The sequence below is a fragment of the Mesocricetus auratus genome, unplaced genomic scaffold, assembly GCF_017639785.1.
Source record: "Mesocricetus auratus isolate SY011 unplaced genomic scaffold, BCM_Maur_2.0 Super-Scaffold_100040, whole genome shotgun sequence".
In the NCBI taxonomy this organism is placed as follows: domain Eukaryota; kingdom Metazoa; phylum Chordata; class Mammalia; order Rodentia; family Cricetidae; genus Mesocricetus; species Mesocricetus auratus.
The window spans coordinates 6,969,724-6,994,641 of NW_024429217.1; the positions used below are offsets into that span (position 1 = coordinate 6,969,724).

General features: G+C 40.5%; 1 protein-coding gene across 2 annotated transcripts in view; it reads right to left on the reverse strand.

Annotated features, from left to right (window-relative positions):
• Cntn5 (contactin 5) overlaps window positions 1–24,918 on the reverse strand; it is a 1,164,510-nt gene that overhangs the window by 4,741 nt on the left and 1,134,851 nt on the right. Inside the window, exons 22-25 of one of the 2 annotated variants that reach the window (XM_040734736.1) lie at window positions 11,832–12,018; window positions 11,284–11,396; window positions 3,504–3,672; window positions 2,624–2,879 (exon numbers count right to left, since the gene is read on the reverse strand). In XM_040734736.1, coding sequence (XP_040590670.1) covers window positions 2,872–2,879; window positions 3,504–3,672; window positions 11,284–11,396; window positions 11,832–12,018 — 477 coding nt within the window. In that variant the 3' untranslated portion in view covers window positions 2,624–2,871. Of the gene's footprint in view, window positions 1–2,623; window positions 2,880–3,503; window positions 3,673–11,283; window positions 11,397–11,831; window positions 12,019–24,918 lie in introns of those variants that run through there. The other variant, XM_013118528.3, reaches the window with a different exon arrangement.

Below are 24,918 nucleotides of genomic sequence, written 5' to 3' on the forward strand. Positions count from 1 at the left end.
AATATAAGAATGAAAGGAAGCTTCAGTTATTTTTTTATGGGCCTAAGTTATATAAATCTATGAGATTCATTTTATTGAAATTTAGAAATTGGTAATTGCCCAAGTGCTATTAACTACACCATAAAAGTTGCTTTTTTCATAGATATTACAAGTTAATTAAAACATAAATGGGAAAAATCAAAGTCTGTAGGAGTAATTCCAAACTATTCAAATGAATTAGCAGAATCTATGTTTGAGTGAAAAGGAACCGCTCAGAAACAGCATAGTGAAATTCCTAACTCAAAAGATGCTCTATTGGGTGGGGAATGGCCCGGTGGGCCAATATTTTGGCCCACAAACATGAGGTACTAAGTTTAGATCTCTAGCACACATATGAAAAGCACACTGATGGTGTGATAAATCTGTGATTTCAGTTCTGTGTGGCTGTAGAGGTGGATGCTGTGGAAGCCTGTGGGAAGCCAGTCTGGCCAATGCAGGGAACTCTAGGGAAAGTGGGAGACCCTGTCTTCAAATGTGGGTAATGATGCTGTCATGTCTGGGATATTATTGTTTTTCAATAGTTATCCACGGTTTGGCTCTCCAACCTCCCTCCCCATTCTTCTTCCATGATCTCTATTGGTTGAGTTAGAGTTGATTTTCTTTAGACCTGTGGCCCTTGAAAAGCCTCCCCACACCCCTCAACATCCTTGCAGCAGTAAATGGACTTGGTTTTTTAAAAGAGCACCTAAAATTGGGGTGGAAAGTGGAGATGGTTTGGGCTAAGGGAGGAGTTAGGAGAAGTGGGGGGCGGGTTTTATAAAAACTTCACTATGTGTATATGTATATATGTATGAAATGCTCAAGCAATACAAAGAAAAGTTGGAGAGTATGCTTGTTTGAATAAGAATGGCTCCCATAGGCTTATAGACTTGAAAGCTTTGTCACCAGGGAGTGGCCTTATTTGGACTGGTTAGGAGGTTGGGCCTTGTTAGAGTAGCAGTGATCTCATTGGGGAGTGTGTCACTGCGGGTGGGGTTTGACCTTTCAAGTGCCCAAGCCAGGCCCAGCCTGTGTCTCTCTCTTCCTGCTGCATGCGGGTTTGGAGGTAGAACTCTCAACGTCTCCAGCATGATGTCTGCCTGTGTGGCACCATCTCCCTGCCATGATGATAATGGACTAACCCTCTGGAACCGTGGCAAGCTCCAATTAAATGCTTTATTTTATAAGAGCATCCATGGTCATTGTTTCTCTTCATAGCAATAGAACACTGGCTAACATAGAAAACAATAGAGGAAGACACTAGACACCAACCTTGGGCCTTCACATGTGCACGCACAGAAACAAGCATACACACATAGACACATTGTGGGAGACAACAAGTGACTCAGTTTCCATCTGGATTGTAAGACATTAGCATTCAAAGTTGCTTGCTTCAGTATCCTTTAGAGTAGTGAGAAAGTTCTGATTAAGCCCATGGGAAAGAACATATTGTCTAACTAACAAGCTGCTTGCTGCTAGCAGGACTCATGTGATAGATTGCAAGCCTGCCTGCTCCTCTAATTCAATGACAGTGCTGGGAGCTGGTTAACTGATTATGCTGCTCTTTGTTCTGCTTTGCCTCCAGTCTGTATATAAGCAGGGTCTAAATTAAACTTGGGGCTGTTTGGCATTGGTGCACAGTCCTCCCAACTTTATCTTGTGTTTCGGTCTCTGTTTCTTTTATCTGCAATTTCTCAGTGCTAGCACCCCATTTCAGGTACCCTAGCAGAGTGGTTGGAGCAGTCTCAAACACACACGTACATACATGCACACACATACCCATGCACACACAGACTCATAGAAGCACACACACAGACATACCCATGCACACAGGCACATAGAAGCACACACACAGACATACCCATGCACACAGACACATAGAAGCGCGCACACACAGACATACCCATGCACACAGACACATAGAAGCGCGCACACACACATACACACAGTAGGAGGAGCTAAAATGGAAAGCGTCTTGTGCAATATCAGGAACAGGATGACGGTCAGCAAATGCTTGCTATGTTGTGACTAGAAGCTTAGCGCTATGGCAAAGGAGGCTGTCATCCTTTTCATTTTGAAGACAACGTTTTTTGGTGGGACTTCAAGGTATGTTAATTCTCAAGTCTCTTCCCATGGATATCCGAGAAAGTGAGATTTTCCCCCATTTTATAACTGCCATTTCTTTTTATGGTTTGTTGTTTTGTTTTTATTTTTGAGACAAGATTTCTCCACGTAGCCCTCTAGACTGTAGAACAGCCTGGTGTTGAACTCAGGGATTCGCCTGCATCTGTCTCCAGCATGCACCACCATACCTGGCTTTGTTTTTTTCCCTTTTAAAGTAACTTTTGTGTGTACACACACACACACACACACCCCACACACACAGTATATGAGTAGAATTCACTCAGATTCCAGTATATTTATCATTTTTGTGTAACTATTTTTTATTTATTTCACTTGTGCAGCTATCGTCCATCTATCTGTCTGTCTGTCTGTCTATCTTTCTGGCTGTCTATCTATCTATCTATCTATCATCATGTGCCAATCATCTGTCTATTTCTGTGTCTACCATCTCTCAGTCTGTACCTTCCCCCAGTAATTTCAGATGATTACTGAAGACCTGAGATGCCCTTTCCCTTAAACACCTCAATAGATGGCCATTTTATTTTGTTTTAAGTGTAACATTTTTATTCACAGTTCCAGAATTTCACGAACACTTGTGCAATGCATTCTGTTCATATTCAGCCTCCGTCTTTGAACGAAGCTGAGCACAGCTTCCCAAGGGAGAAACTGGTCCTGAGCTGGATGCGTGGGCTCCTGTCCTTCAAGCTCTGTAGTTCTGGTAACTTCCTTTCAAGAATCTGGATCAATCCAGAACTGTGTCAAGAGCTTTCCTTTAAAGCCCAGTCCTTCCCCCAGCTATATTTGCTATCAGCCTCAGTTTATGTCACCAAATAGAGTCACAGACAATGCCACTGCTCCGTCTCTACATGATGGCCGTATTGATAAGGTAAGTCTCAGGCAGAGCCTTCTATAGCATCACTAGGCATGTCCTTTGAAGTTGGGAAACGTTGTCCAGTAAATAATACATACAACCAACAATTAATTGCTAATAATAAAAATGATGACTGTAGAAGACTTCCCTGTAAGTTCTCTTTTATTTCGTAGGACAGTCATGGTAAGAGAGGAGTAGGTATGTGAAACTCATGTAGTATCAGTTGAAACACAGTTTTCGAAACCCAAGCGGCCAGTGACTACTTAGTCCAGGTTAGGCAAAGGATTTTATAAGAATTACATCCTAATGAAAACATCACATGCTTTCTAGGTCGTAGGTATCATCATTTGTTCTAATTATAGGATGACATGGGATTCAAGGAAGGGAAACACCTCAGGTATTTCTGAATTCTATCCTTCAATGCCAAGTAGATTTATATCCTACTGGATCGGTGAAGTCCACCAAATTGAGCCTGCTATGTCAGACTTACCTGAATATGAAGGTACCCTAATTTGAGAGCTAGCTGTCCCATCTCCTCCTTCACTGTATGCTCGAACTTCAATAATGTAGACTCCAGCCTCAGGGAGAGGCACTACAGCTTGAGGTTTCTGCGTTTCAATAACTTGACCTTTGCTGTGACCCTCTTGCCTATAAAAAACCTGTGAACAATAACAGAGGCTTTAGTTATTTGTTACTCAATTGGACATTGTAGTATTTACTTACTGCCGGCTACACTCTGAGCTAGGCACAGGACTCCACTGCCTAGATACATGAAAAATATGTGCTGCAAGCATGATGCACTGTGATAGGTGAGTGTATTGGGGCAATAGCAATGCAGAAAGAGAATGTGAGAATCTGTCTAGAGACCAAGGAAAGACATTGTAGGAAAGGCCATGCTTAAGCTATATGTTTGAAGAAAAACTGGGAGCAGACATGGTGGTTCACACCAGTAACTCGAGTACTTGAGAGCATGGCAGAAAGACTGCCCTTAGTTCAAGACTACCCTGAACTACAGAGTCTTACAGGCTCTGTCTCAAAGAAAAAATCTAAATCTAAATACCGAATTTACCAGATGGAGATTTCTAGATATGAGAAGAACAAAAATAGAAAAAAGCCACAAACCCCAACCTCTTAAATACTAAAAAACTATAGTATCCATGCAATGGATAAAACACATGAAAAACAAGAGAAATAGATTAGAGATGTAGGCGGTAAGTCAGTCATGAGTAAAAGTTGAAGCCTGGTCCTTGGAAAGGGTGGTGTACAGAACTCATGTTCTCTTTATACCTTCCCATAGGGAGCATGTTCGTGGCCATTCCTATAATAGCAGGGACACAGTTAGCAGTGTAATTGGGGGTGACACATACTATAATATGACACGTGCTTGGAGATACAGCACTGTACAGGATGGATGGAAGCTCCTTGAATGGGAAGGTATAAAGAGAAAAATGCTAAGCATATAAAATACAACTCCTAAATAAATGATAATCAGAGTCAGAACTTCATTTTCCACTTTAGCAGAGTTCGCATACTGATGAACTCGTGTTTGGAGGACAATGGGTTGCAGTTAGCTTTTTTTGGCATTCTTCATAATTGCGTAATTAAACATATTGCATGGAGAACAGACACACACCTCTGGACACAGTATTATCTGGTTTGATACACAACTGAGACTGCAGAGGTGGTGGGATCCTTTACAAATGGTTAGGACAGGAATTTCATTAGGAGGTTACTATTGTGCACTGATCACTTTCTAACTATCCACTATGCAATGCTTTTCTTATGCTTTTGCCTCCAATAGCAGTTTAGTATAATTGGTGGGGGGTGTATAACAGCCAAACACTAGCATTTAAGAAACATTAAGTGCATTTTTATTTATTTTCATTGTTTTACCCGTTTTCATAATAATTGACATTATGATTCCTTTGCCTAAGGGGAATAGCAGATGCTTTGTCATTATGCAAATATGGCTTCTAAACAGTCTTCTATGAAACTAAGTCAAGCCACTCTCCCATACCTACCTGACCAGGTCAATTACTGACCTTTCCCAACCTGAATCCACTTAAAGTGTTTCAATTTCATGTGCTTGAAGCAAGATTAAATCGCACACACACACACACACACACACACACACACACACACTCACGCACGCATGCACACACACACACACACAACATTCATATATAAAACATGTTTTGGGCTTGAACTAATAAACCTCGGAAAAGCAGAATTTTGGGCGGGGTTGGGTGTGAGGAGTGCGGGTTTTTGGGTCGTGAACGCAGAGCCCAGATGCCTGCTTGAGTGGCATTTTACTGACTGAACCTCTCAGCTCCAAGGCAGTATTTTATGACTGTTTTGGTATTTTTTTAGATAGAGTCTTACTATTTAGCCTTTGTCAGTTTGGGAGTTACTATGGTGGTCTTGGACTCACACAGATCTACCTGACTCCTCCTCTAGGTGCTGGAGCATATGCTACCACACCTAGTTCCAAAGCAGTATTTTATATGTTGATGTGTAAAGTAACATGCTCTTCTCTTTGCTCTTGTGTAACACACATTCCATCCACTCTTGGATCTGAAATTACAGGAAACTGCCTGTTTGAGCATCTAATACTCTGTAGTTACATGTACTGAAGTTCTTTCTGGAGAAAGATGTGAAAGCTTGAATAGGTGTGCAAAATGATGTGCATATTTCTGCATCCTTATCTGACAATGCTTGAATCCACCAGAGAGACCATCAGTGCCTAGCTTCCTGATGTACTCTGATGTCAGAGACTAACATGCTGCACAAGCAAGGGTGGGGAGTACTATAGTAGGAGATGTGACATCATTGGCAATGCACAGAATGAATGCTTAGATTTGGTGAATCCTAGAAGATGGCTACAGAAGTTTCATTATACTTAAATATCATCTGGTAGCTGATGGAAGCAGAAGCAGGGACCCACAGCTAAGCACTGAGCCGAACTCCTGGAATTCAGTTGTAGAGAGGGAGGGGTGATGAGAAAACGGGTCAAGACCATGCTGGAGAAACCCACAGAAACAGCTGATCTGAACAAGGGATAACTCATGGTCCCTAGACTGACATCTGGGAAACCAGCATAGGATGTAACCAGGCTCCCTGAACGTGGGTGTCATTTAGGAGGCCTGGGCAGTCTATGGGGCCTCTGGTAGTGGAACAGTATTTATCCCTAGTATATGAATGGACTTTGGGAGCCCACTCCACATTCCACACAGAGGGATACTCTCTCAGCCTAGAAACACAGGGAAGGGCCTAGGCCCTGTACCAAATGGTATGACAGACTTTGATGAGGGAGGCCTCACCCTCCCTGGGAATCAGAAGGGGGAAGGAGTAGGGGGACTCGTGGGGGGCATGGGAGAAGGGGAGGTAGAGGGAACTGGGATTGATATGTAAAATAATATTGTTTCTAATTAACAAATCTAAAAAATCACAAATATACCAAAATTCATTATTCTGATTTTGACTGTAACATAGTCATGAATCACAATGCTATTATCTGCATGTAGTGATTAGAAATCAAATTTATGAGAATGGAAATGTATGTAAATTGGTAAGGATTGGCAAAGGAGTAACTATTTGAGAAGACATGGTTAATGTGTTTTGATAAATTACAATATTTATGACAGAGGAAAATGAAGCCATCGATACACATCTTATATTGCTATAAAACAGAGAGGTGGAGGAAAACCTGTGGATCAGCTGAGATTTAGGAACAGAAGGTAGAAGCAGCAAAAATATGTTCAAAGTCAGTTAATAGTTACAGAAAGAGTTTAAGATAAAGTGTGGCTTTTATCGGTGTGTAGGAAGAAGCAACACATGTCAGTAAAGAGGTTTACTGACAAAAAGTCAACTAAACTAATGGTTAATCTTCAGTACTTTGGAGCAACTTGGCCCAGTTGAAAGCCCTGATTTAGAAAATTACTAAGAAATATAAAAAACCTAACGAGTTCTAACGACATGCCAAAAATAGTTACTGACACCAAGGAGGCTAGGGAGTTCTTTGACAAACTGGGCATTTCTAGTTTGGCAGTTGCACTGACAGCTATCTTTATTCATAAAATAAATTGCCTAGTGTAATGTCAAGTTTAGTTTCAAATTCTACTTAAAAATACAAACAAGGTCATTAGTAGATTACCCAAATAAATTAAAATTTAATTGGTCTTGCTGCTGTTTTAAAACATTATTAGATTTTTATTTATTTATTGTCCACATATGTGTGTGTACTTGCATTCACATATGGTGCATGTGTAGCAGTCAAATGTCAACCTACAGAAGTTGTTTTTCTTTTTCCTTCCACCATGTGAGTTCCAGGGATATAACTGAGGTAGACAGTATTATAAGTCACAAGTCCCTTTACTTCTACACCATTCTGCCCTGGCCTGGCATGGCTATTCTTAAAAGAAAATGCCTAAGCATATGGTGGTAGTGAAGTGTTGAGGTCAGTGTGCAGACAACACAATGAAAATGTGTTGATATGCATACAGATGCCCCTGAGAAGTTGGCAACCTGTCAAGGAAGACCATTCCATTCCTCAACTTAGTGTCTTGGGAAAGTTGGTGGGACTAATGATACGGGTTAGGGGGTAGAGCATTTGACTGCAATGATATGGGTTACGGATTATGAGTCTCCAGGGATAAGAAGATAGGGGAACCTTAGGTAGATGAGTAGCTGAACACAGCCAAGAGTGCTTAGATCCTAGAACTTGGAAGGCTATATCAGGAGTAGGATTTGAAACACAATGCAGATGACACAAATAAATGTCTAACCAAGGGGAGACCCTTGCCTAGACTGAATTACTCCTCAGAGTTACATTCCAAGCATGTGTTGACTGGGTTACTTCTCTTTGTCTACATTCTCAGCCATGGTTTCTAGCTACATCCCCGTTTCATGGTGTCTGTGTCAGGGGAACCCTGCACTGAAGCCACTGAACACTGTGAAGGGACCCTTTGTGTCCACAGCTACCCTGAGCACTACCCTGCTAGCAGATGGTCTAATAAGGTTTAATAGAAAAAGAGTGGGCGGGGAGGGCTGGTTCTGTATGTTATTGGTAGCTTCCTTTCTCTAGCTCTTCCTTCTTAGGTATGGATAAGGGTGTGGAACTCTATCAGGAAGATGAAAAGGAAAATATCATTGCCATGTGCACCTGGTTTTGTGCATTTATACAAATAAGATGAACTGTGTTGTTGGCAGCTGGTCCCCAGGGTGATGTTTTCTAATGTCAGGAGTGTGGACTTCACCAAGAGAAAATGGAATTTTCAGGTTCCTTTGTTAACACACTTAACGTTTTCACCTAGTCGGGAAGTCTCCTTCAATACAAAAAGAAATATAATCTATATTTCAATATATGCTATTTTGTATAAATTATCTAATTCTTAAAATAATGCTGTAACATAAATATTGCTAATGCCTTTTTTACCAGTTTTAACTGAAGAAAAATGAAATTCAGGGAGTTTAAGAAATATTCAAAATTATGCAAGTAGGATTTGAGAACTGAACTCTGTCTGATTTATAATCTTTGTCAGTCATACCACAACACATGAGAAAGTCATGCTAAAGAAATACATGTTTGGTAAGACCCACAGATAAATAATTGCATGAGATATTTCTGGCTTGGTTGAAACTATTTTGAATAAATGGAATGAATATATTCAGCTCTCCTAAGGGTATTAAAGATGAGTGTTCTTGGCCTGGAGGTGATCCTCACTGTTGGGAAACCAGTCACCACATATAAAGTATTGGGGTGGAACAGTTGCCAATATGGTAGGCTGAGGTGATAACGAAGTGCCACTGGGCATGCTGGTTAATTTAATTGCTGACTTGACACAACCCAGGGTCACTGGGGAAGAAAGTTTCAATAAGGAATTATCAAGACCGAGATGGCCTGTGGACATGTTGATGGGGGGATTTTCTTGGTTGTTAATTGATGTTGAAAGATCCAACCAGTTGTGGGCTGCACAGTTCCTTAGGCAGGGATTCCTATTATGAAAGGCGAATAGAAAGGAATGTACCTGAGAGAAAACAAGCCAGGATCTAAACACGTACTTTTCTCTGCTCTCCATTGTGGATATGATGCGTCAAGTTCCTGTTTGACCTCTCCTATATGGTAGAATTGTGAGCTCCAAATTCACTTTCTTCTTTAAGTTTTGTATTGTATTACAACCATGGGAATGAGATAGAAGTCAGAATGCTTGGAGAACTGTATAACCTACCTAACATGATTTCTTCATTCATTTAGAACTTAGGCTCAGTGGAGGGGGTACCTAGTTCACCAACCTTCTTGGTGATCATGAGATTTTATTATGTTTTTTAAAGGAGTCTACATTGCCTTTCTAGTGCTTAAGGCTATTTGTCTACTTCTTATGCTGTTGGCTTTGTCCTGGAATGGTCTGTTATCATTCTGAAAATACTGTTTCCCTTACTAGTGAAGAGGATATCTGCCTTGAAGGGTGAGTTCAAAGGTTGTGGTCTGTTGGGGAAAGATGTGATTAGGAGAGGGCTTATGAAAGGATCCAGAAAAAGACCTCTCTACCTCCCTCAAAAGATAAAATTCTTTATATTCTCTATCTCTGAGGATTAGAGTCAGATCTTAGTATGTGTGAGTATGCTTCAGTATGAGACTATGAACAATATCAATTGCAGTTAAGAAACACTGTAAGTAGTGTCTTGTGTGTTTACCATTATGCACACCATTCCACGCACATATGTGGATGCATCTTGGTAATAGTGTCTTGTATTTATCATTAAATACACAAATCCTTACATATATATATGTATATATGTATATATATGCATATGGCATTTGTAACTGAATCTGTTGTAAGTTACAGATTTTAATACTATATACAAAAAATATTAGGTCAACGTTTCTGATAGAAAATCATATATCATAATGGTATTCAGGCTAAATACTGTCATTAAAAAGCAAAGTTGTTTCTCAGAGTGAGTACAGGTTTCCACCCCCAGATCTCCCTGCTATAAACACAATGCAAGATACCTAAAGAGTGTGTCTTTTGTAGCATGATGTCTCTCTCCATGGACTCCTTCCTACTTCATGTGCTGCCCCTGCAATTTATGCTTCTGTTTTAGTTTTTGTACTATTGTTAACAGAAAATGATCCTATTCAGTCTTATAGATCCAGGCATTGTCATCTGCCAACAAAGTGACTCGAAAGATATGCCAGGACCCTCCATTTACCCCAGGATCCTCTATCTGGCACCGGGTACATAGGGCTGTCTTCACATGAATTAATTTCATACTGATTGCAAGCTACTATTGCTTTTGTAACCATTTCTTTCCTATGCCTTCCTTGCTGATTTGGAGCCGAATTTGACTATAGCTTTACGCACCAAAGGAAAGCGCTCATTCTAAGAAATAGACACAATATGATCAAAAGATCATCTACATGACCTGGCTATCTGAAACCTGAGTACTTACCTAAAGGGTGTTTCTAAGTTGGCCTATCTCAGAGATAATTGCACATGACAAATGACTACAGTACAGTTCATGATAGATAAATTATGTTACCATCCTAGGTGTTCAAGCACAGGAATGGGTAAGAAAAATATACACAACGGAATTTTCTTTTCTTTATGTCCTTTACAGGAAAATGGACGCCATTGCAAAGAACTGTGTTAAGGAAGTTAAGTCACTTGCAGAAAGATAAATTCTACATCTGTAATCCCATTTGTGGTTCATAGATTCCTCTACAGAGAAGTATAAAACCATGCATGCTTATACGAGAATAAATTAAAAGTAACATCATCTGTCCTTGGCCCTCAAACGGTGTGTAGCGGCATCTTGTTTTGCCAGTGGACAACCCCTTTGGGAGTCGAATGACTCTTTCACAGAGCTCACATATCAGATATTCTGCACATCAGTTATTTACATTATGATTCATAACAGTAGCAAAATTACAGTTACGAAGTAGCAATGAAACCATTGTATCGTTGGGGGTCACCACAACATAAGGAGCCATATTAAAGGGTCTCAGCACTAAGATGGCTGAGAAGAGCTGATCTAGAGGGACAGGGAGACCAATGAGCAAAAAGAAGCTGTGGGTAAGAAAAAAAAGAGGCTCAGCATGTAATCCATACATCTATTCAAGCTTCAAACACCCCATCCATGAAAAAGAAAATGCCATCAAGGAAGCAAACGTGCTTATCAGAGGATTCCAGATGCCCCATTTACGGTCCACTCTTGCAGTAACCAATTTTTGAGATGTGCTTATGTTCCTGTAATGAACAGATACTAACCTTGTAGCCCATGACTTCAGACTCATTGGCTAAAGGTCTGACTGGCTCCCAGTCCAGGGAAACCTGAGACCCCTGTTGCTCCCATCTGAGGTTGCCAGGAGGCTCACTGGGGGCTGCAAGATAAAAGGAAAATGAATTTACAAGCCCAAAATGCATTTCTTCATTTCAGTCCTGAGAATTTCTGTCCTCCATGTCTGGTAGCTTGTTGGTGCCGTAGGGTTCCCTCCAGCTGGAATTAGAAGAAGAGGGTTTTGCTCCAGGAGTGTCATTTTAACAGCTACTCCACTGAGCTTCGGAGCTTGAATCCCTTTCATCTCCCTTCTGTGTCAAAGTCGCTTAGCCTTGTTTCACAGGATGATAACCTTTACAAACTGTGAATGCAAAAATCCTTTGAGCTGGTTTTGGAATTCAGATCTGAGCAACGAAACAAGACTCCCTTTTGACTCTGCTCATTATGCAGCTCGTGTGGCTTCTGAATATGTGGCTTTCAGAAGCCTGGAAAGATGTCCAGTTTTATCAGAAACAAATGAAAAGCTCAGGTCACTTACGGTGCCTCTTGGTGGTGGCACTCACTTCCCTGCTGAGTGGCCCATATCCTGCTCCATTGTAAGCCCTGACAGTGAGGTGATAGAGGGTATCCCCTTCCAATCCGGTCACCATGACAAATGACTCATTCCCTCTTGTTCTGACTGTTTCTGCAGAGTCTTCTGGCTCCATATCTTTCCAGTAGCCAATCTGTCAACAAATTACCACAAGATAAATTAATTTTAAATTTTCCCTGGGACTGTGGATGCCTGACATACTCCTCCTCTTTGTTCCTGGCTCTCCTTCCCCCTCTGCCCTTGATACTGTGGGGCTGAGGCAAAGTGGTTTTCTCCAGGTTCTCTTTCAGCTGAGTGTGCTGGTCTAAGAAATGGGGAAGGAGGAGTGAGATTGGAACCTTCAGCTTTCTCTCAGAGTTTCCCAGGTGGCTGTGACATAGAAAGCCACTTACAGGCTCTGATCTCATTAGAGAATCACTGTGATCTTGGGAACCTGAGGCAGACCAGATGCTGGATAAGGGAATAAACACAAAAAGAGGAAGAAGACAGTTACAAAATGCTACTGAAGTCTTTTCTTTTTCTCATTGCATGTGTGTGGTATGTGTACCTATGTGCATGCATGTTTGCATGTATGGGGAGGCCCAAGGTTAATTTCAGGAGTCTTCCTTGATCTCTCTTCACTTTATTCTTTGAGGTAAGGTTTACCAATCCAATACTGAGCTCATTAGCTTGTCCTGCCAGCCAGCTTGCTCTGGGAACCTTCTGTTTCTGCCGTTGGAAGGTGGCCACCACATCCACCCAGCATTTACATTGCTTATGGGCATCCAAGTTCTTGTCTTCTAACTTGTGCTGCAATTACGGTACCCTCACCTAAGTCCACCCCTGTTTGCCTCGAACTGTTTTGCACATGTGTCTGAATGCTAACTGGAGTTGCCTTCTTCACCTGTCTAACACAGCAGTGTGTCTACACGTAGAATACATTAGAGGTGGAACAAACTCTCATGCTGTGGTTGACTGATGAGATGTCCTTTGCTTTTCCTCTTTGGAGACAGAATGCTTCACTTATTTTTCTTCCTACTGTGGCCAAAGTACATGATGACAAGCAACTTAAGTCAAAGAGAGTTTGTTGAGCCTTAGAAGTGCAGAGTTCCACAGGGTATGGCCCCGGATGGCAGGGCAGGCTTGCATGCGGAAGGGGGCAGCCCCTAGTCACATTGCTTCAGCTGAGAGAGAAAGGAAGTAGGGTAGAGCTAAAACCCCTCACAGCCTTTCCCTCAGTGACCGGCTTCTAGTGCAGCTCATCCCCTAACGGTCCCACAAACTTCATAAGCAATGCTGGAAACAGGAGTCACACGCTAAGACTGTGAGGAAAATTTCATACTCAAACCTCAGAGGAGAATGATGGCAGCTTTGTTGGGGAAAGTTACGTTTGCATTAGGTCATCATAACCATCTTTGTCACCTTGAGGCTTTGGGTCACTTGTTGGGTGGGTATGTATAGATGCTGAGTAGACAGATAGAAGTCATTTGTTCTCAGGGTCAACCCTCCACTGTTGTGCTTTTCTTTGCTGACAGAGAACAAACCTTTGTATTTCTCAAGGTCTCTGGCATTTTGGGTTCTGGTCAGGCTTTTGCTTTGTCTAGGAAGCAGGTGCATGTGATGTGAGACCACATGTGAGCAGAAGTTGTGCCGTTTAAGCTCTTTTGCTGGCAAACAGAGTCACAGAGGCATTTCCCACCTTTATCCCTCCCAGCAGTATTAATACATGTTTTGTTGCCTCGTCAATGGCTTGGTGGGGCTCAAGAATTAAACCCATTGCTTATATTTTGCTAGTTCAAATCAGAGCAGATGGTAGGATTCTGAACCTGTCATTAATCACCTTGAGGTAAGGATGGCTTTCTCCCCGTCAAACTGTAGTAGTCTCGGTGGATCCCTAGTCACGACAATGACCTAAGCTGGCTGTAATGGACTCCTCTTTTCAAATCATCAGCCTTGTCTTTTGTGTTCCTTGAGTTTGATCTTGAGAGTAACTTTTGAGCAATCCCCTGCATCACTGCCTCAGCTTTGCTAACTGCTGTCTTACAATATACCTTGCATGCAGGAGAGGTACTGGTTCTTCACAAAGAGTCCCAAGTGACATATCTGTAGCTGTCTCTAATTTATATATAAAAGAGGGCTGGTAAAATGATGAAATCTTTTCAGCCAGTCTCTCCAAAGAATTGGAGGAGCATACAGCCATGTGTGTGAACTTTAGAAAAGTAGTTTTCTAAAACGGGAAGCCCTCATTCTGCCTTTTATATGCTGTTGGCCCCATTATTCCCAATTCCAAAGGCCAGCTTGTCTTGCTTGGACTCTGAGAATATTCTGAACAGAAGAAGAAATCCAAGTTATTTTCAAGCTAAGAATTTGGCTGCAAGTTACTGGCTGAACGAAGGCTCATTTTTCTTTCCCGGCAACACATCTGATTTCCTGGCTTCTGCCTCAATGTCTCTTAACCAGTTCCATTTTTAAAAATATAATTAAGTGTATCTTGATATAGCCGAGTGATTAAATTAAGCAAATTCCAGGTTTCTGTAAAGTCACACATTTTGGATTTCTAAAGACTGGATGGTTAATATTCTGAGTAGCTACTGTAAAGTACCAGATGTGTGTGTTTGGGGGAGCTGATGGTGATAAAGAATATCCTGTCCACCTGAATTCACGCTGCGAGGTTTAGTTCACCAGAGACAAATATAAACATTAATTTTAATACATGGATAATAAAGAATGAAAAGACCAAAGGAGCTGTAATTAATAGCGAATTTGTAATTCTTTAACCTTGAGACATGGGAGAGAAAAAACATTTGGAATGAAATGCAACATTTCTTAAGTGATTTTTAAGCTTAGATTGGGACAATGGAGTAGCAGCAAGTCACTCACACCCCATGAAGCCGGAAGCTTACTCATTTGATTTCCACCATCAGATACTTCATAAAACCACAAACTTTGAGTTCCATGTGTGAAACTGTTGCAATGAAGTTAAAAACTCCAAAAGAGATAAACATGAAAGATGCTGCCTAGGACCAAAGTACAATGATATACCTGGATGTTTTGTTCATCATTAAAAATTAATTTAGAAAGAGACTTAGAAGCAGCATCATATAAAACCCACTGATTCATTACCTTCCCAGAATTTTGTATTTTCTTCCTATAAGTATGTATGTATGTATGTATGCATGTATAGACCTATAATTTTAAGTCCTACTTTCATTACCTGACATTGTTGTGCATACTTTCCCACTGTAAAGATATTATATCATATGTACATATGACATATACAATGTGATCAATATCTTATTGTGGAACATTTGAGTAGTTTACAGCTATCACTTTATTTAATTAATTAATTTTTCCGTGTGTGCATGTGTGTGCATGTGCATGTATGCACAGAGGCCCTAGCTTGAGTGGGCACCATCCTCTATTGCTTTTCCACTTTACTCATTGAGGCAGGCTCTGTCACTCAAACCCTGATCTCAGTGATCAGGCTAGTCACTTGCCTGTTTTATCTGGGGAATCCTACCTCTGCCTTTCAGAGCTGGTTACAGGCAGCTGCCATGTGCATCTGGCTTATGCTGGCTTCTGGGATCTGAATTCCAATTGTTTTGCTTGTGTGGGAAGTGCTCCAGACACCAAGGACTTTCCTTGGTGCTCCACAACTTTTATGTGTGATGAAAGAGATGCTGTGGCTAACTCACAGCAAGAGCTTTCAGCACGTCATCTTACTTTCCCAGAACAGGTCTCAGGAAGGAGTCTGTGTGCCTGAAAGTTGGAAAACCAAGCCTTCTAATATAAAAATACTGCATTAGTTTTCAAAGAGTTTGTGCTATTTTTGTTTCCAAGAGAAATGCATAAATATAAGAACATTTTCCATATTGTTCAAAGCTTTCAGCAGACCATGGTGTTGAAGCCAGAAGGTTTATATTTAAATCTTATTTTTGGTATCTGTAAGCTGCATGTAGGGCAGTTTCCTTAGTTAGTGAGTGGCTGTAAGTCTCTTTATAAGTGAGTAAGAGCATGTCCCTGCCTCTTATGGATCTCTCTCACAACACTTTGTTGGCTTCCCACTCACTGTGTGAGGGGCTCTGTTCCCTGCTGTTACACATTTTGAAGTGTTTTGGTCCTTAATTTTACTTTGAGCTTTTATACTTTCTCATGTTAAAATATTAGTTTTTATTTAAAGAATAACTGACATAGAGCTTTACTAGTGTCTGGCAGGAAATAATGATTTTTGTTGTTTTTGTTCATTAGATGAGATTTTCATCCAGGGTTTTGGGGATATCTTTTACTGTGAATATTTGATGGTGTTGTCCTTCTATATATTTTTATCTTTTTGGTTGGTGAATAAGACACTGCTGGCCATTAGGACAGCAAGATAGGCATGTCTAGGAGATGAGAAGAATTTTGGGAACTTAGGCAGAGAGGAGTCATCATGTGAGTCCAGGAAAAGAGGACACAAGTCAGTCATTCTCCGGTAAGATAAGACCATGTAGAAATACACAGATTAGTAGTTATGAGTTAATAATTAAGTCAGACCTTGCCAATAAGAAGTCCTAGTCACCGGCCAACAGCTTTATAACTAATATAGCGTTTGTGTGTTCATTTGGGGCTGATGTGGCTGTGGGACCAGGCTGGTGGTAAGAATGATCCATAATAAATATTCTACCTTCTCTTCTGTGACTTGTGCTCACGAATCCAAATTCTTTTGTCTTTCACATTTACTCTTTTTTCTCTGCTTTTAAAACAGTTTTCTTACACATTTACTTTGTGTTCCAAGGTTATTTCTTAGGTTTTTACTTCTAAGCTTCAATTTAAATATTTAACAATTTAAATATTGGGGATGGAGGATTGGCCCAGTGGTTAAGAGCACTGGCTGCATTCCAGAGCACCTGGGTTCAATTTCTAGCACCCACATGGCACATTGAAACAATTTTTAATTTCAGTCCTAGGGGATCTAATGTCCTCTATTAGCTTTCCTGTGCACCAGTCACACATGAGGCACACAGGTATATGTGCAGGCTTAACACCCATATGCATTAAATAATAAAACAAAACAAAATTATTTAGCAGTACTAACTGGGCATCTCATTGTTCTTAATGAATATTTTATTTTGGCAAATTGGGTCCACATTTAGACTGTGATTTCTTCTTATCCTAGGATGCTCTTTAAATATAGGAAAACATTGTTCTCATTCATTGCCTGAAACATGTGCTTAAAGTTTTTCTTCTGGGTAAGATATTATAATCTATCTATCATCTTTCTACCTTCAGCTATCTGTCTGTCTGTCTGTCTGTATGTCTATCCAAACGGTGTCTGTCATCTATCTACCATCTTTCTATCTTCTACTACTTTTCTAGCTACTATCTATCAACTGAATGACTCATCTCATGTCTATAATACCTGCATCGTCTATATATTCATCAAACTGTCAATTGTATATATTATCTGTCATATGCTTATGTAATATATTTATCCATCGTCTATCTCTATCATCTACTAAAAGAACTTCTTGTGCCAAACAGTAAGCTCTGAAAACATACAAGAGTAACATGAAACAGACAGACAGGTTATATTTAGGGATATATATTCGTATGCATATTTATATATATGCATACAATAACAGTTAATGAAAAATGATCATAAATTTTAAGGAGAGTAGGGAAGGGTATGTGGGAGAGTTTAAGGAGACAAAAGGGAAGGTTGAAATGCTGCAATTATGTTATAAACTCAAAAATAAAATAAAAAACCCATTTATATAAAATATGTTTTAAGTTAAAAAAGGACCTCATCAGTTCATATTTTTATTTTTTGATTTTTGTCACCCTCTATAATTACCCTTGTGTCTTATGCAGATTATTTCAAGGAGGTAAAGTGTCCTAAGAGGATGCCAAGACTTATTTGAGTGAAGAGACTGCATCTCTGCACCACTACACCTTTCAGATGGTTGGACCACAGTTGGACCACACTGTGCAGGTCAATGCCAGATGCTTGGCTGCCAGCACAGGCTCCACTCCCGTCTTCCTACAACAAAGAGAAATGTCCTCAGGCCTGAGCTGAGACACAGTTTCATGTGCCTGGGTGCAGTTTGTTTCAGTGAAGCAAAGATAAAGGAGAAGGAGGCCAGAGGCTATTACATTGCTTGCTTGAACCTAGAAAATAGGATTTTGAGGCCGGGTCATTGCACAAAGATGAAAGGAAAGGAAAACATAGAAAGCTATGTAATAATTTCGCTTCATGCCACTCGCTGGGATGACAATAAGGTTGCCTTTCTCTTCATGACTCCATCCTTAAAGAGAATTAGGAAAAACCGGTTTTCTATAATCCCAGAGGATCCACTGGTGTTGCTAAATTCAACAGTCAGAATTAATGGAAACCCAGGTTAGAAGCAGGCATCCCACTGACAAGCCAGTGATTCTCCACCTGGAACAGCATTTCAAAACACTCTAACCTTTTCCTGATCAAGGCTGGAATTGCCTCCAACATGCCTTTGGTTTATGCATCATTCAGTGTCAGCATGTCCTCTGTCTAGGGCTGCAAACTCCTGGATCAGACGGACCTGGTTCCCACAGAAGATGCATTTGTTTCGCTTGGCAAAGGCCAGCTTTCCTCAATTTATCTGCTCCAGCTTCCAACTCTCCTGATTTTAGCATTAACCCCACTATCAAACTGGCTCTTCACAGTGGGAACTCTGAGACGGGCTGGCAGGCCATGAGATCACATTATGTGCGTGTTAGTTGCTCTGTGCCCACAGGTAATCTTATCATAAAGGACACAATTTAATGAATCTAATAAGAAAAATAAACAATGTTTGGTTTGGTTAAAGTTTGACCATTTATGAGGCCGTGGAACAGTGATTAGTGGATATAAAGTGAGGAAGGAGGAACTGTGACAGGAATACCAATGGTGTCCCTTACTGAATCAGTGGGTACTTATTTTTCTGAGGCAAGTTGCTTTTACTGTCTAAAAACCAGTGAAAGGAGACTGGCTGTACAGAGAGTTGAGTTTGTTCTTGATCTGTGTATGTCAATAGAGGCATCAGTTTTCTTCTTTATCATCGTTACGGAGTTTTATTTAGAGCATCCCTTTATTTTTATTACATTTATTTATTTTGTGTGGACTGGTGTGTGTCTGTGTGTGCAGTCATATGCTGTGGTCTGCATGGTGTGGTCAGAGGACAGCTTGTGGGGGGTCCATTGTCTCTTTCCACCATGTGGATTCCGGGGAGCAAACTCAAGCCATCGGTCTTGGGAGCAGATAATTTCACCTATTGCACCATCTCTCTGCCACTCTTTACATTTTAAAGGACACAGTGAATAGAGAAAATTCTGAATATATTTAATTATCATTACTGCTTTGTTTAAATATACTTTATGAGATGACCCACACACTCAAGAGTCTTTTAGTATAGTTTAATGAAATGAAAGAAGAAAAGTTTTCATCTGAATGTTAATGTTTCAGCTAGAAAAATGTTCTCTTTGAAAGAATTATGCACTTACTACTATGTGACGTACCTACTATATGATACTCAGAATGCAATCTTTAAGCTGGACTTATCAGTAAAAAAAACAAAAGTGAGAATCAGCAATAGTAAGGTTTATGAGAAGCGCCCTTTTATGACAAGTCAGCTAGAGAGAGGGAATACCAACGACAGGTGTGTTATTTAATGACTTAGAAAACAAATTTAAAGAAGGTAAATAATTGAACCCAACTCCTGCAAAGTTAAGGAGTTTTTGAACTGCTCAACACTGAGTTTGATCAAAGTGGGCAGAAGGAAGGAGTGAGGGGAGGCAGGGAGGTGCAAGCTTTTGGCATTGCAGATCCGAGGGACAGCACAAAGGTGCCGGATGAGAGGTGCGGTCATTTGATCTCTGGCTCAGATGGGAACTAAAAAATCTTCACAAACGGAATGAAGTCGTCAACGCCATATGCTATTTCTTTTTACCTGAGAAGCTGGCACTGCAGCAGGTCTGGTCCCTGCATGTGACTATTTTGTTTGAGGGATCTCCTTACTCTAGTCCAGCTGGAGGCATGCAAGGGAGTGGTGCTATAGAGAAAGCAGCTAGAAACAGAAGGGACATTCAGGAAGTGAAGGAAACATAAACATGGCAAGACCTCCCAAGTGTGCATTAAATTCTGCTGACATCTTGGGTTTACTTGCAAACTGCACTTGTTGTGCATGGAGGAACACAGGGGCCCTGGGAAAGGAGAAAGGTAGAGTCCAGAGCAGGTATGAGAAAGCCACGTCTTGTGCTTCCTGCTTCTGAACTTGATAAAACTAAAGTCCTCTGCTCAGGTAAAGAAACAAGCATGGTGAAAGGGAAGCCATAGAGTGGGAGAGAACCTTTGCTAGGTATACATCTGACAGAGGATTAATGAGAGTCAGAGAAACAAATGGCCCATTCAAAAATGGAACTGGAACCTACAGAGAAGAAAGAAAGGAGAAGAAGGAGGAGGAGGAAGAGGAAGAGTACAAGAAGAAGAAGAAGAAGAAGAAGAAGAAGAAGAAGAAGGAGAGAATAATAATAATAATGATAAAGTAATAGCTAAGAAATATTTCAGAAAAAATGTTAATTGCCCCTAATAAATAAAAACAACTTTGATTTTTATCTTACCCAGTTTAGAATGTCAAAGATAAATAACCTACAACAAATGTTGCAGGGATTGTTGTAAGGTGAAGGGAGCACTTGCTCACTGTTGCTGGGATTGTAAAGTGTGGCACAATCACTCTGGAAACCAGAGTGGAGAATTCTCAGAAAGCTAAAAACAAATCTACCACATATCCTAGTCATATCACACCTTGGCACATCACTAAAAAGTCTCCATCCTGCTGTACAGATTCTTGCTCAGTCATGGTCATTGCAGCTCCTTTAGCAATCGCTAGGAAGTGGAAACAACCAAAATGCCTTTTTTCGTGTAATTTTAAAAGATTTATTTACCTGTGTGTATATGCACACATATGTGAGCAGGTGTATGCATGGAAGCCAGAGAGGGTGTTGGGTATCCTCAGCAGCCTCTTCCCACTTACTCCTTTGAGACAGGGTCTTCTCTTGAGTCTTGGTCTCAGGTTGGGTTGGCTTGGCTAGGAGCCAGAAAGCTCCAGCAAACTCCCTGTTTCTGCCCACCTTGGATGAGGGGAATTGCAGGCGTGTATGAGATGCCTGGCTTGTTAGATGGGCGTTGGGAACTGAACGCTAAATGTTACACAAGTGCATGGAAGCAGTGAGCCACCTCTGTGCCTCCCCTTTCACTTGATGAAGCTAACAATGTGACTCCTGAGATTTGCTTGGAAGTAACAGGATTGAGTGGAGTTATCCACAACTTGGGTTATTTCCTAGTTGACAGCTGCGGATGGTGAGTGTCTAGGGCACAGAAATGAAATGTTCCATTTGTATCATACATGCTTGAGAATTTAAATTCTTTTTATAACACAAAGTTAAATCTTAAAACAAAGATAACATTTATATATAGCATAAAAAGGAAATAGTGATAAGTGTGGGCATGGGGCTCAGCTGGTTCGGTGCTGACTTTGAATCCCTAGGGTTGCAAACCTAGTTTGATAGCAGAAGTCGGTGATGTGGGAACTCAAGGGGTGGAGCCAAGAGGTTCAAAAGTTCAAGGTCATTCTTGGCTACAGAACAGATTCAAGTCCAGCTTGGGTTGTGTAAGACCCCGTCTCAAAAACAACAAGCAAGCGAATAAATACATTATGGAAAATCTAAGAAAAGATTTGTAAAACTTTTTGGTACTTTTTGGACAAGTATATCAGGCAAATAATTGAATAGTCTTCCACATCACTTGGGGGTAGCCCTTCACATAGAACAGGTAAAATAAAAGCCACAGAAAACTGAGATTCACTACTGTTTGCTTTTTAAAAGAATTCTGTGGAATTGTCCTTCAATAGGACCAGGAATGGTAGGGTAAAGTACCTGAAATATGACTTAAAGTTCTTTTGGTCTACTGATTTTTTAAAAAACAAACAAAAAAACTGTTTTGATTGCTTCAGAATCTATGAAAATACCTAAGGAAGGAAACAACAATGACATGACAACCATTTGGTTTATATCAGAAGCTGCAGAATTTCAGGAAAGAAAGAATTGGCATCTCCTCACAGGCTAGGTTCTTGCATTCTTATTTTTTACATAGCTGTAATAAAAGCACAGAGAGTCTTCAAAACAAAGGCCACCCACACACCATATGGAAAAGAAAGCAGTCTTTGTCTTAGCCTTTCACAACTGGCTCTGTTTCAGCATCTTCTTCCCTTTAGCTTATATCTGCAATTCCATTTTTACTCCCTCTCCTGATAGACAAGTTGAGTGCAATCTGCCTACCGTGGGTTATTGTCAGACAGCACCAAGGCACATTTGTTTTCATCTTCTGCTCCAATGATTAGCGTCCAGATCATAAAATAAACAACAACAATCAGGTTGCTTCTCCCCTTAAGAAATCACCACCACAACTTATTTTATAAAGCACAGCACAATTGGTATCTTTTAGGGCAATCAATAAGCTGAAATGGCTTTAGTGACAAGTCTGAAATGAACCCGTAAGTGGCAGATTCCCTGGAAGCTTAAAAGTGAACACACACATAAGTGCCATACATAGCCCAGGAAGAGGGTTGCCAGCGCTACGATTTAGAGATCCGTGTTAAATGGGATGGACTGTCTCATTTTTTGCCTTCCTCTCAATAAGCATCAAGTTCAGAGCTGAAACCAAAATACTCAGCATCCATCTCCCTTTCCAGAACTTGCATTGTTGCTTGCTTACTATTAAAATGACTCCATCTATAAAAACAACAACAACAAAACAAGTATAGCTAAAACTCCCTTATGATTGGGAGGAGTAAAAATAGATGCCATAAGCTTAGCAATCATGGGAGACTTTGTTCCCTAGGCAAAATGAAGAACTTTTTTTACAAGAATTGCATCTACTGGAAACAACCCTCCTTTCTATTTCACCCAACAAATAAACCCTTTTTATTTCAAAACAATGGGGGCTGTTTTAGGGACAGAAGTATATGCTCCTGCAAACAGAAACATACACTTGTGGACAGTACTGGCATGGATTTATCCTTGCCGTTTCTTGAGGGTCAAGGTGCTATAGGTTCCTAGGATGACTATGGAGATGAGAATCGTATTGTTACTGTGTTTTTGTTTATTTTAACCTCACATAAACTTTCCCAGTATTAGGATGGGCTCTTGGTGGTGCAGATTGCTAAGAAGTGGCCCAGGACCTGCCTTGAGTGAAAGGATGAAAGGAGGAAGCAGCTGAGATTGCTTCCCACCGTCCCTGCCAGCCTTCTTCCTGATCTCGGGAAACCAGAGAAAGATGATGCAGCTTGGTCTGATGGCTTACCCTGATTCCTGCCAGGATGACATCTGCTTTGAATTTGCAGGCTCATAAAAGTTCTATATGCTCTCAGGAGCTTGGGGCATGCTGCTCTAGAATCCGAGGATTACCATTCATTGGACACTCAAGCACTGGTGAACTCAAAAATTTAAGACAGAACCTAATAATCTACTTGCATGAGCCAGAGACAGAGATGGTATTCCAGATGGGAGGGTCATGGTTATTCATGATTTGGAGTTGTTCAATAGATACAACCTATTTCCAACTTTCAATCAAACTACATCTGACAGGCTAAAAATCTCAACATATTTCTATGACCGTGCTTTCTACATTTAGTCTTCATAGCCATAAATTTTCAAGCAACTTTTAAGGAACTAAAATTCTTGGATGAGTTGTTCTATGAGACTATCCACCCAATTGTTGAACCTTTTTAAAATACTGGTCTCTTTGTTAGGTTTTTATTGCTGTGAAGAAACAACATAACCATAGCAACACTTACAAAGGGAAAACATTTAATTGGGGAAGCTTACATTTTCAGAGGTTTAGTCCATTATCATCATGGTGTGACACGGAAGTGTGCAGACATGCTTGGCACTGGAGAAGTATATCAAAATCCTACATCTTGATTTGCACGCAACAAGAAGTGATCTGAGACACTGGGCATGACTTAAGAACATATGAGAACTCAGAGCCTTTGCCCCCCTCATTGTGACACACTTCCTCCAACAAGGACATACCTACTCCAATAAAGCCACACCCCCTAATAGTGCCACACCTCATGAGCTTATGGGAGTCAATTATATTCAAACTTCAATAACTGGAAAGTTGTTTATGTATATTTGTATTTCAGAGGGTGTGACTTTTCTTGATTGTGAGGTAGTGGGCACTTTCAGAAACTCATTGAAAGTCAATGGATTTCTTATCTAGCCTAACAACTATTAGAAACTTCTATGAATGGATCATAAATATATAGAAAGGATGATACTGCCCCAGCGAACTCAAGCCTCTTGACTTGTCAATATGTCCTTCCTTCCCCCCACCTCCCTCCCTCCCTCTTCTTATCTTCCTTCCTCCCTCCCTCAATCCTTTCCTTCTTTGCTTCCTTATTTTATTCCTTCCACATCTCCCTTATTTCTCATCTTCCTCTATCTTCTTAAATAAGGTCTCAGTACGTAACACTACTTGTAACTACCCTGGCACTCACTATGTAGACCAGGATATCCTCATGAGCGATTAGTTAATTTAATAACAAAAAACAGAGACTTTGATTGGGATCAAGTAGTCATTGTATTTGAAGGAGTTGGGTTAATTGCAAATAAAAATTAGCCTTAAGTCAAAAATACTTGCTGCATTATTTCTTAAACTAATTAAGATTCACTGGCAGATTCCTCATAGTACAAAATCACATGTGAGTAGTGTATTGATAGGGAAACCTAAACTGATAACCTTATTGCTACCCTGAATAGCCACGCCAGGTTGCTAGCAAAAGGAGTTTCCTGGCATTGGACCAAGACCTTACTTTAAGACTGAAACAAAAACCAAAATACAAACACCAAATGAAATCTCAAGAAAACAGAAATCACCTCACCTGGCAGACTGGAACTTGAGTTTTCTTTTTGTTTTGTTTTCTACTTTTGATAGGATAGTCTCATTGCATAGAACAGTGTGACCCTGAACTCACAATCTTCCACCTTAGCCTTTTGAGTGCTA